Source organism: Delphinapterus leucas, chromosome 4, assembly GCF_059928025.1.
Source record: "Delphinapterus leucas isolate spDelLeu-1000000601 "Yukka" chromosome 4, BTC_Dleu_Yukka2, whole genome shotgun sequence".
NCBI lineage: Eukaryota > Metazoa > Chordata > Mammalia > Artiodactyla > Monodontidae > Delphinapterus > Delphinapterus leucas.
The window spans coordinates 238,300-251,081 of record NC_143132.1 but is presented as its reverse complement, the minus strand read 5'-3'; the positions used below and the strand labels follow the sequence as shown (position 1 = coordinate 251,081).

Sequence of the window (12,782 nt, the reverse complement as noted above, 5' to 3'; positions counted from 1 at the left end):
GCTTTTAACATGAACTTCCTAATTTAAATGGTTAAGACTCAGGATTTCTTCCCTTTCTAGGGAGCTTGCCTTGGGAAAGGTACAGCTTTCGACATCACATATTCTTGATTCTTAGTGAGAACTTTAATTAGAATAGATATTCCTGTAAAACACACTTAACTTGGCCTTTGAATTGTAACTGACCTTGAGCAGGAGGGTGACGTCAGTGAACCTACTTTGGTTTTTTCCACTGGTCTCTTTCTGATGCCCTTTCCCAGCCCCCAGAGCCTGTGCCTGACCCCGTGTGACACCGCCCGCCTTCTCCCTGCAGTGCCGTGTTCACCTGGACCAACCTGCTGGTGGTGGTGGTGGAGCTGGATGGACTGGAACAGGATGCACTGGACCTGGTGGCCCTGGTGACGAATGTGGTGCTGGAGGAGCATCACCTGGTGGTGGGCGTGGTGGTCATCGTGGACCCAGGTGTCATCCCCATCAACTCCCGCGGGGAGAAGCAGCGCATGCACCTGCGTGACGGCTTCCTGGCCGACCAGCTGGACCCCATCTACGTCGCCTACAACATGTGAGCACAGCTCACACCCCGGCCCTGAGAGGGGCCTCGGGGCGTGTCGGAGGTGCTAGGATGTGTGAGAACACGGCAGCATCTGCGGACCCCAGGCCCTGGGAGCACGGTGCCCCGCCTCCTACGCTCTTACAGGTCCATCTCATTTTTAAAAACCACTTCCTGAGTGATTCAAAGAAATCTTTTTATTATCAAGGACATTTACAGAAGCATGAATGTCAGTATTTTAACAGATGGGGTGACTGGGAAAGAGGCCTGGTGTGGGCGCTGCGGGAGCTGCAGGTGTGAGTCTGCACGTTTTTAGGCTGAAAATACAGTTCTCAATTTTAAAAATTCAAATGGTTTTTCTCACTTCAAATGACGAGTTCATATACAGAATGCATGCTGGGAGGGACCTGAGGCCCAAGTACAGCTGTTTCGACGCTGATTCACAGGAAAGCGTGGAGCCCAGAAAGGCTGGTGGACAGGAGTGAGCCTGGCCTGGCCGCCCTGCCCACCTTTGCGCCCCAGACCAGGCACTGGACGCACATGCTTCCTCTCTTGAAACAGGTGTGCACGGCTGTCTGCCTGTGTGGTCACTAACGCTCGACAGGGGCCATCTGGGGCCGTCAGGTGAGGTGCTCTGTTTCGGAAAGATAAACCAGCATTGAGTTTTAAACCACTTTCTAAGTTTCTGATTTCTTGCTCTTCAACTGAAGTGCTTGTTTTCATAACCACAGTAGAAGGTCTTCTCACTGCACGGAAGTGTACTGAATTATTATTTTTATTCCACGTCAACAGATGTGGAAGCCCCGGTGGGGTGAGGTTTCCGTCCTCGGTGATGTCTGCTGAGCACCGGCAGTGCAGCCGAGGGGCCCAGCCCAGGAGAGCCTTGCCCCTTGCTGTTGCGTTTTGAGTTGTGTGCCTGTAAGATTTGGCCAAATCATGTTCAGTTATTTTATTCTAACTTGACCAGACTGAGTGGTATATTATAGTAAGTCTAAATCAAAGAAGAAAACGTGATATCCTTTAGTTACTTCTAAGAATTGGAAGTGAAGCTCGAATCTAAGACAGAGTATTTTTGTATCACTAATGAAGAGTATGTTACCAGTTGTCGGGGACTGAGGGTGGGAAAGTTTATGAATCATGCATGCTTCCTAGAACAACCAGGCTTTTCTGGAATTCGCCTGGATCAGTGCCTAACAAAGTTGTTACTAATTCTCTACCACTTTACGTTCTCCACCAAAAAGGCCCAGCTCGCTGGGCCAGCTCTCACGTGTGGCTCGTATTCGGCTCCAAGTGGCTTGCGCTCGGTAGCTGTCGGCCTGCAGCATTGGCCCGCAGTGTGGTGTGTAACAACATACTGGAGTTTGAATAGTCCTCTTGTAATTGTGTACATAATCTGTGTAACTTATTGTTTGACATACAGAGGTCCTAGGAGTTGACTAATGGGCATTCCTTATAACAGAATGGCCAGCAGGGGAAGAACTACCCAGCCTTGTATGTTGTAGTTTTATAGCAAACAAATATTATAAAATTTTTGTATTGAAAGGTCGGTGGCAGTAAGACAAGATGTCTTGTAAATTAAGATTTTAAGAAGCATTAAAATGTTTTAAAATTACTCTCTGGGAATTCTGTATATCACACTAAAATTTTTATATCATTATGTTAATAAAGTTATTGACTGTTTGTAATTCTGCATTTTGAAATGTGTGAAAAGGTTTTTAAAATTACCCCAAATACGATGTATTTTATTATGCATTCTTCTTTCCTGGATATAAAAGCATTTATGCTACAGCATAAAATCTACAAAGCACATTAAAGTATAAAGAAGAAAATTTAAATCTCCCATAATCCTACCTCTCGGTGATGACAGCATTAGTATTTGATGTAAATCCTTTCAAGGATTTATTTTTTCCTTTAAAACGCTTTTACAAAATTAGGATCGATCATTATAATTTTATAATCAGCTTTTGTAGTTAATAAATTAGACTTTTAATCTGTTACATATATTCTTCTAAATGTTTTAATGACTGTGTCATATGGGAGGGGGGCTCGACTGCATGCAGCTTGTATTCACTTGCTCGGTGCCAGCGTCGTTTCAGCCGTGCTGCCGTGAACGTCCTCGCGGGTGTGTGTTCAGACGCAAAACCTGCCTTGGGCTCAGTTCCTACAGGTAGAGTTCGTGCCAGGTGTGAAGCTTTGGGCGCCCCTGCCCTCTCGGAAGCGCACAAGGCAGCGTGGGAGAAGCATTTTCCTGGCAGCCTGAGAGCACCAGCAATAAATAAATAAGTCCTTGTCAATTTGATAGTCAAATAAGGTCAAATAAGTATCATGTCTAGTGATGCTGAGTATGTTTTCACGTGTTTGTGGTCATTTTAATTTGTTTGATGCGTTCTATTTGGCAGGTTTTTTTTTTTAATTCTTTTTTAAAATTTATTTATTTGGCTGCGTTGGGTCTTAGTTGCGGCACGCGGGCTTCTCTCTAGTTGTGGCGCACAGGCTCCAGAGCACGCGGGCTCAGTAACTGTGCCGCGCGTGGCTCTCTAGTTGTGGTGCGGGCTCCAGAGCACGCGTGCTCAGTAGTTGCGGTGTGCAGGCTTAATTGCTCCGCGGCATGTGGGATCTTAGTTCCCCGACCAGGTATCGAACCTGCGTCCCCTGCATTGGAAGGCAGATTCTTAACCACCGGACCAAAAGGGAAGTCCCTCAAGGGTTTTTAAAAAATCTTTATTGGAGTATAATTGCTTCACAGTATCGTGTTAGTTTCTGTTGCACAACGAAGCGAATCAGCCATATGCATACACGTGTCCCCGTATCCCCTCCCTCTTGAGCCTCCTTCCCGTCCTCCCTATCCCGCCCGATAGGTCATCGCAAAGCACCGAGCCGATCTCCCTGTGCTGTGCTGCTGCTTCGCACCAGCCAACTGTTTACATTCGGTAGTGTATATATGTCAATGCTACTCTCACTTCGCCCCAGCTTCACCCTCCCACCCCATGTCCTCAAGTCCGTTCTCTACGTCTGCCTCTTTATTCCTGCCGTGCAACTAAGTTCATCAGTACCATTTTTTCTTATTCCATATATACGCATTAGCATACAGTATTTGTTTTTCTGACTTACTTCACTCTGTATGACAGACTCTAGGTCCATCCACCTCACTACAAATAACTCAGTTTCGTTTCTTTTTATGGCTGAGTAATATTCCATTGTATATATGTGCCACATCTTTTTTCCCGTGCCCCCTCTGGAATGGCTGCTCCAGCTCTATTTTATTTTTATTTTTTTAACATCTTTATTGGAGTATAATTGCTTTACAATGGTGTGTTAGTTTCTGCTTTATAACAAAGTGAATCAGTTATACATATACATATGTTCCCATATCTCTTCCCTCTTGCGTCTCCCTCCCTCCCACCCTCCCTATCCCACCCCTCTAGGTGGTCACAAACCACCGAGCTGATCTCCCTGTGCTAAGCGGCTGCTTCCCACTAGCTATCTATTTTACGTTTGGTAGTGTATATATGTCCATGCCTCTCTCTCGCTTTGTCACAGCTTACCCTTCCCCCTCCCCATATCCTCAAGTCCATTCTCTAGTAGGTCTGCGTCTTTATTCCCGTCTTACCCCTAGACCTTCATGACCTTTTTTTTTTTCTTAGATTGCACATATATGTGTTAGCATACGATATTTGCTTTTCTCTTTCTGACTTACTTCACTCTGTATGACAGACTCTAGGTCCATCCACCTCACTACAAATATCTCAATTTCGTCCCATTTTATGGCTGAGTAATATTCCATTGTATATCTGTGCCACATCTTCTTTATCCATTCGTCTGTTGATGGACACTTAGGTTGCTTCCATGTCCTGGCTATTGTAAATAGTGCTGCAATGAGCATTGTAGTACATGTCTCTTTCTGAATTATGGTTTTCTCAGGGTATATGCCCAGTAGTGGGATTGCTGGGTCGTATGGTAGTTCTATTTTTAATTTCTTAAGGAACCTCCATACTATTCTCCATAGTGGTTCTATCAATTTACATTCCCACCAACAGTGCAGGAAGGTTCCCTTTTCACCACACCCTTTCCCGCATTTATTGTTTCTAGATTCTTTGATAATGGCCATTCTGACTGGTGTGAGGTGATACCTCATTGTAGTTTTAATTTGCGTTTCTCTAATAATTAGTGATGTTGAGCATCTTTTCATGTGCCTCTTGGCCATCTGTATGTCTTCCTTGGTGAAATGTATATTTAGGTCTTCCGCCCATTTTTTAACTGGATTGTTTGTGTTTTTGATATCGAGCTCCATGAGCTGTTTGTGTATTTTGGAGATTAATCCTTTGTCTGTTGTTTTATTTGCAAATATTTTCTCCCTTTCTGAGGGTTGCATTTTTGTCCTGTTTATGGTTTCCTTTGCTACGCAAAAGCTTTTATGTCTAATTAAGTCCCGTTTGCTTATTTTTGTTTTTATTTCTGTTACTCTAGGAGGTGGGTCAAAAAAGGTCTTGCTGTTTATGTCAAGGAGTGTTTTTCGTATGTTTTCCTCTAAGAGTTTTATAGTGTCTGGTCTTACATTTAGTCTTACGTTTTGAGTTTACTTTTGTGTGTGGTGTTGGGGAGTGTTCTAATTTCATTCTTTTACATGTAGCTGTCCAGTTTTCCCAGCACCACTTATTGAAGAGGCTGTCTTTTCTCCATTGTACGTTCTTGCCTCCTTCATTGTAAATTAGGTGCCCATATGTGCGTGGGTTTATCTCTGGGCATTCTATCCTGTACCATTGATATATATTTCTGTTTTTGTGCTAGTACCATACTGTCTTGATTACTCTTGCTTTGTGGTATGGTTTGAAGTCAGGGATCCTGATTCCTCCAATTCCGTTTTTCTTTCTCAAGATTGCTTTGGCTATTTGGGGTCTCTTGTATTTCCATAAGAATTGTAAAAATTTTTGTTCTAATTCTGTGAAGAATGCCATTGGTAGTTTGATAGGGATTGCATTGAATCTATAGATTGCTTTATATAGTCATTATAGTCATTTTCACAATATTGATTTTTCCAATCCAAGAACATGGTATCTTTCGCTATCTGTTTATGTCATCTTTGATTTCTTTCATCAGTGTTTTATAGTTTTCCGAGTACAAGTCTTTTGCCTCCTTAGGCAGGTTTATTCCTAGGTATTTTATTTTTGTTGCAACGGTAAATGGGAGTGTTTCCTTAATTTCTTTTTCTGATTTTTCGTTGTTGGTGTATAGGAATGCTAGAGATTTCTGTGCATTAATTTTGTATCCTGCAACCTTACCAAATTCATTGATTAGTTGTAGTAGTTTTCTGGTGACATCTTTAGGACTATCTGTGTATAATATGTCATCGGCAAACGTTGACAGTTTTCCTTCTTCTTTGTCCAATTTGTATTCCTTTTATTTCTTTTTCTTTTCTGATTGCCGTGGCTAGGACTTCCAAAACTATGCTGAATAAGAGTGGCGAGAGTGGACATCCTTGTCTTGTTCCTGATCTCAGAGGAAATGCTTTCAGTTTTTCACCATTGAGTATGATGCTTGCTGTGGGTTTGTCATATATGGCCTTTATTATGTTGAGGTGGGTTCCCTCTATGCCCTTTTTCTGGAGAGTTTTTTTTATCATAAATGGGTGTTGAATTTTGTCAAAAGCTTTTTCTGCATTTATTGAGATGATCATGTGGTTTTTATTCCTTAATTTGTTAATATGCTGTATCACATTGATTGATTTGAGTATATTGAAGAACCCTTGAATCCCTGGGATAAACCCCACTTGATCATGGTGTATGATCCTCCTAATGTGCTCTTGGATTCTGTTTGCTAGTATTTTGTTCAGGATTTTTGCATCTATGTTCATCAGGGATATTGGTCTATAATTTTCTTTTTTTGTGATATCTTTTTCTGGTTTTGGTATCAGGGTGATGGTGGCTTCGTAGAATGAATTTGGGAGTATTCCTCCCTCTGCAATTTTTTGGAAGAGTTTGAGAAGGATCGGTGTTCGCTCTTCTCTAAGTGTTTGATAGCATTCGCCTGTGAAGCCATCTGGTCCTGGACTTCTGTTTGTTGGAAGGTTTTTAATTGTGGTTTCAATTTTATTACTTGTGATAGGTCTGTTTATATTTTCTAATTCTTCCTGCTTCAGTCTTGGAAAATTGTACCTTTCCAAGAATTTGTCCATTTCCTTGTGGTTGTCCATCTTATTGGCATATAGTTGTTTGTAGTAGTCTCTTATAATCCTTTGTATTTCTGCGGTGTCAGTTGTGCTTTCTCCTTTTTCATTTCTAATTTTATTGATTTGCATCCTCTCCCTTTTTTTCCTGATGAGTTTGGCTAAGGGTTTATCAATTTTGTTTATCTTCTCAAAGAACCAGCTTTGAGTTTTATTGATCTTTGCTATTGTTTTCTTCGTTTCTGTTTCATTTATTTCTGCTCTGATCTTTATGATTTCTTTCCTTCTGCTGACTTTGGTTCTTTGTTCTTCTTTCTCTAGTTGTCTTAAGTGTAGGGTTAGATTGTTTATTTGAGATTTTTCTTGTTTCTTGAAGTGAGATTGAATTGCTATAAGCTTTCCTCTTAGAACTGCTTTTGCTGCGTCCCATAGGTTTGGGTCATCATGTTTTCGTTGTCGTTCGTTTCTATGTATTTTTTAATTTCTTCTTTGATTTCTTCAGTGATCTCTTGGTTATTTAGTAGCACACTGTTTAGCCTCCATGTATTTGTGTTTTTTTCATTTTTTTTCCTGTAATTGATTTCCAGTCTCATAGCATTGTGGTCAGAAAAGATGCTTGATACGATTTCAGTTTTCTTAAATTTGCCGAGGCTTGATTTGTGAACCAAGATGTGACCTATCCTGGAGAATGTTCTGTGTGCACTTGAGAAGAAAGTGTATTCTGCCATTTTTGGATGGAATGTTCTATAAATATCCATTAGATCTATCTGGTTTATTATGTCATTTAAAGCTTGTGTTTCTTTATTTATTTTCTGTTTGGATGATCTGTCCATGGGTGTAAGTGGGGTGTTAAAGTCCTCTACTATTATTGTTTTACTGTCGATTTCTCCTTTCATGGTGGTTAGCATTTGCCTTATGTATTGAGGTACTCCTAGGTTTGGTGCATAAACATTTGTAATTGTTATATCTTCTTCTTGGATTGATCCTTTGATCATTATGTAGTATCCCTTATCTCTTGTAACATTCTTTATTTTAAAGTCTATTTTATCTGATACGAGTATTGCTACTCCAACTTTCTTTTGATTTCCATTTGCATGGAATATCTTTTTCCATCCCTTCACTTTCAGTCTGTATGTGTCCCTAGGTCTGAAGTGGGTCTCTTGTAGACAGCATATATATGGGTCTTGTTTTTGTATTCATTCAGCTGGTCTGTGTCTTTTGGTTGGGCCATTTAATCCATTTATACATTCAGGGTTATTATCGATATGTGTGTTCCTATTACCATTTTCTTAATTGTTTTGTGTTTGTTTTTGTGGGTCTTTTTCTTCTCTTGTGTTTCCCGCTTAGAGAAGTTTCTTTAGCGTTTGTTGTAAAGCTGGTTTGGTGTTGCCGAATTCTCTTAGCTTTTGCTTGCCTGAAAAGCTTTTGACTTCTCCATCGAATCTGAATGAGATCCTTGCTGGGTAGAGTAATCTTGGTTGTAGGTTTTTCTCTTTCATCACTTTAAGTATATCCTGCCACTCCCTTCTGGCCTGCAGAGTTTCCACTGAAAAATCAGCTGATAACCTTCTGGGGATTCCTTTGTGTGTTATTTTTTGTTTTTCCCTTGCTGCTTTTAATATTTTTTCTTTGAATTTAATTTTTGTTAGTTTGATTAGTATGTGTCCTGGTGTGTTTTTCCTAGGGTCTATCCTGTATGGGACTCTCTGTGCTTCCTGGATTTTGGTGACTATTTCCTTTCCCATGTTAGGGAAGTTTTCGACTATAATCTCTTCAGATATTTTCTCAGACCATTTCTTTTTCTCTTCTTCTTTTGGGACCCCTGTAATTCGAATGTTGGTGCATTTAGTGTTGTATGATACTCAGTTTCAGTAATGAAGAATTCTTTTTTGTTTTTTTTGTTTTGTTCTGGTTTTTTGGCTGCACCATGGCATATGGGATCTTAGTTCCCCAGCCAGGGATCGAACCCACACCCCCAGCATTGGAAGCACAGAGTCTTAACCACTGGACCGCCAGGGAAGTCCTGAAGAATTCTTTTAATAGGTAACTACATGCAAAATTTCAAAACTTCTTGTGCTCAAGAGGAATAGTCTTTAAATTGTCCATGCAGGCGGCTGGGTCACCCTCCCTGCTGTGGGTGGTCTGAGAGCCTGAAGCCTCACCCCAGGTAAGCTCACTCCCTTCCTCACTCTGATCCTCCCCCTGGTCTGCCTTTCGGGGTTCAATGGGGGAACCTTTTTACATGAGGCCGTGAGATGGTTTGGAAGTAAAGTTTGCCGGGGGCAGTGCGAAGTGAGAAGTTGAGGTGTTATTCTTAATTTTAAGTGCCAACTGAGTATGGTGCACCTTACTCCCCAGGCTCTGAAATTGACTGAAAAGGCCAGATATCATGAATGTTCATTACAGATGCCACAAGCCCAAAGTTGAAGAAGGGCCAAAAGGGGCCAGATGAAGCTTTGAGGGGAAAAGGGGACACAGAGGTATCGTCACCTGTCACCACCCCCAGCAGCAGCAAGCTGGATTTGCAGGTAGGTGCACCCAGGTGCTGCAGGGCTCCAGGTGGAAGCAGCAGGATGGAGGCTGTCTGGAGGCTGTTGTGCTCTGATGGGGTGGAGCACAAGTTCAAAGACAAGCAGTGCTTAGCATTTACTTTACATGAGAAGATAAAGAAAGAAGGTCAGCTTCTGGCATGATGGCCTGAGAAGCTCCATAGACATGCTTGCCAGCAAAATGGGTGAAAATTATTTTTTTTTAAACTTTTAAGCCTTTGGAAATGGTCCTAAGTGTATACAACAAATGAAGAAATGTCTATACACGAAAGTTCATTAATAAAAGCAAGAGTCTGTTATTTGAACCAAGACTGCTCCTCCCCTCCCACCTCCCAGCTGAGCCAAGCAGAAATTCCACTCGAAACAGGCACAGCCAAGAACACAGGCTCCTGCCCCCGGTTACCTGTTGATGCAGCTAAGTTCTGGGTGAGTGCAAGTGAGAGATGAGAGATCTCTTCTTCCATCCAGCCTCTGCTCATGGAATGGAGCCTCTACCTTGGGTAAAGTGCCTCTGAGTGTACAGGGCCCTGGGCTCCCTTCCCAGCTCTTAAGATGGTGGTTCCATACCTGGAGAGGCAAGCTGGGAGGACCTTAGGCTACTGCCCCCAACTCCACTGAGTGCTCAGCTCCTAAAGCAGCGGCGTCACTCAGAAAGACATGTGCCATTGTTCTCACTCCCAGGCCCAGAACCCTGGCTTGGAGATGTCGCCTTGGGGGAGAAGCAAGCTATGAAACAGGTATCTCCCCATCTCTTCCTAAAGGAACTGACTTCATCTGCACCAGAGCGTGGAGAAGTTCAATCATAAGGACACTCTCAAAAGCAGTACCAGTGTGGTGAAAGGCAATTGGGAGGAAGTTCATAGATTCAATGAAGATACAAGCTAACTTGTAGGCCAAGTAGTTTGCAGGAGAACCAGGGAAAGAGACAGCTAGGAAGAGCCCTCCTGGGGTTAGAACAAATCTCAAACACTGACTTTGGGAACTATTTCCTCAATAAATCCTGAATTGGATCACATTCGGCTATAGAGCAATTTATGCCCCCTGAGCACTGCTGAAATGATAGAGCAGTCAGCTGGCAGTCGGTGGAACTTCACAGCTGGGTGTGGTCAGGGAAAGGGACTGGAGAGACCTGCCAACAGCACCATCAGCCCAGGGCGACTAAGCCTGCCCAAGGCTGCACCTCCTTGAGGGACAATAGCAGAAGCTTCTGCAGGGGCCGAGGGGAAGAGATTGCACTGAAGTAATCCAGCCAGTCATTAAACAAAGGCCTGGAGGGAGGAGGGAGTGGCAAGAACCAGGAGTTGCTACAATGTATTATCTAAAATGCCCAGTTTCCCCCCCACCATGTTACAAAACACGTAAAGAAACAGAAAAGTATGACTTATACACTAGGAAAAAAGGACGACGACAGATAATGCCTGTGAGATTAACCAGATGTCAGATTTGAAAGTAGCCAAATATGTCACAGAACTAAAGGAAACCATGATTAAAGAAGTAAAGGTATGATGGCAGTGTCACATCGAATAAAGAATACCCATAAAGAGATTAAAATAAAATGTTAAATATAATGTATAATGTTTTATATAATGTAAATAATATAGGTATCATATAAACATAAATGTATAACTACAGATATCATTTATATAAATGTAAACCAAAGAGAAATTTCTGGAGTTGGGAAAGTACAATCACTGAAATGAAAAATTCACTAGAGGGGCTCAACAGTAGTTTTGAACTGGAAGAAGAAAGAATTAGCAAACTTGAAAGTAGATTGATAAATATTATGCAATCCAAAGAACAGAGAGGGACAAAAGAAAGAAGAAAAATGAACATAGTCTCAGAGACACGTGGGACACCAAGCTCACCAACAGTATGTGTAATGGGAGTACCAGAAGGGGAAGAGAGAGAGAGAAAAGAGCAGAAAAAAATTCAAAGAAATAATGGCTGAGAACTCCCCAGATATATTGAAAACCTACACATCAGGGAGCTCAAGAAACTCCAAGTAGGATAAACACAAAAAGATGCACAGACATATGGTAAAAATACCGAAACACAAAAGAGGAAACCTTGAAATCAGCAAGAGAGAAACTATTTTCACTTACTAGGGAACCCCAATAAGATTGATAGCTGAATTCTCAGCAGCAATAATGGAGGCCAGAAGACAGTGGGGTAACGTATTCAAAGAGCTGAAAGAAAAAAACTATCAACCAAGAATTGTACCTTTCATAAGTGGAGGCCAAATAAAGACATTCCCAGATACACAAAAAACGATTGAATTTGTTGCTAGCCAACTTACATTACCAGTAATACTAAAGAAAGTCCTTTGGGCTAAAAGCAAGTGACCCCAAATGGTAACTTGAATTCACATGAAAAAACAAAGAACACTGGTAAAGATAAAGGTAATTATAAGGTGATATAAATGCATAATTTTTTCTCAACTGATTTAAAAATCAATTGTATAAAATAATATGATTATAATGTAATCTTGGTCTTATAGAAATAAAATGTATGTGTAATATTTTTGCCAATAACAGTACAAAAGAAGTTGGTGGGAGCAAAGCTGTATTGGGCTAATTTTAAGACGGTAAAATAATAATTATAACAATGTACTGTTGGGTTTGTAACATTAATAGATGTAATATATATTTAAAAATCATAAAAAGGAGGAAAATGGAATAGAGATATATAGGAACAATGTTTCTATATCTCACTGGAAGTAAGCTAGTATAAATCTGAAGCTGATTCTGATAAGTTAGGATGCGTACCACTAACAAAATAGTGAAAATATCAGTCAAGAAATTCAAATGCTTCATTAGAAAATATTTACTTAATGCCAAAGAAAGTGGTAGAGGAGGATTAGAGGCAAAAAGAGAAAGAAAAAAAAAGACACGAGACATACAGAAAACGAAAAGTACAGTGGCAGAGGTAAATCCAACTATATCAATAATAACAGTAAATGTGGGTTAAACAATTCATTCAAAGGGCAGATTTTTCAGACTCTGTGTGTATTACCCTACTATATGCTACTAACAAGAGACATGTTTTAGATTCAAAGATACAGATAGATTGAAAGTAAAACAATGGAAAAAGATATTTCATGCAGGTAGCAACCACAAGAAAGCTGTAATGGCTTTACTAGTATTAGATAAAATACACTTTAAAACAAAAATATTTACTAGAAGAGATAAAAAGGGACGTTTTATAATGATAAAAGCACCAACCCATTAGAAAGACCTAATAATTATAAATATGTATGCACCTAACAATAGAGCACTGAAATATATGGAGCAAAAACTGATAGAAAACAAAGGATGATATTGGAGACATCAATACACATTTTCTATAATGGATAGAATAACTAGGCAGAACATCAAAAGGTAATGGAGGACTTGAACAACACTATAAACCAACTAGACTTAAAAGACATCTATAAAACCCTCTACCCAAGAACAGCAGAAGGGACTTCCCTGGTGGTGCAGTGGTTAAGAATCCGCCTGCCCATGCAGGGGACACAGGTTTGAGC

At 40.8% G+C, this 12,782-nt stretch overlaps 1 protein-coding gene across 11 annotated transcripts in view; it reads left to right on the top strand.

Moving 5' to 3' along the window:
* DIP2A (DIP2 acetate--CoA ligase A) overlaps positions 1-2,232 on the top strand; it is a 91,760-nt gene extending 89,528 nt beyond the window's left edge. For 10 of the 11 annotated variants that reach the window (XM_030760895.2, XM_089910076.1, XM_022597069.3 and 7 more), the window contains one exon: positions 311-2,232. In XM_030760895.2, coding sequence (XP_030616755.1) covers positions 311-563 — 253 coding nt within the window. In that variant the 3' untranslated portion in view covers positions 564-2,232. The remainder of the gene's footprint in view (positions 1-310) is intronic. The other variant, XM_022597070.3, reaches the window with a different exon arrangement.
* Positions 2,233-12,782: the final 10,550 nt, after the last annotated feature.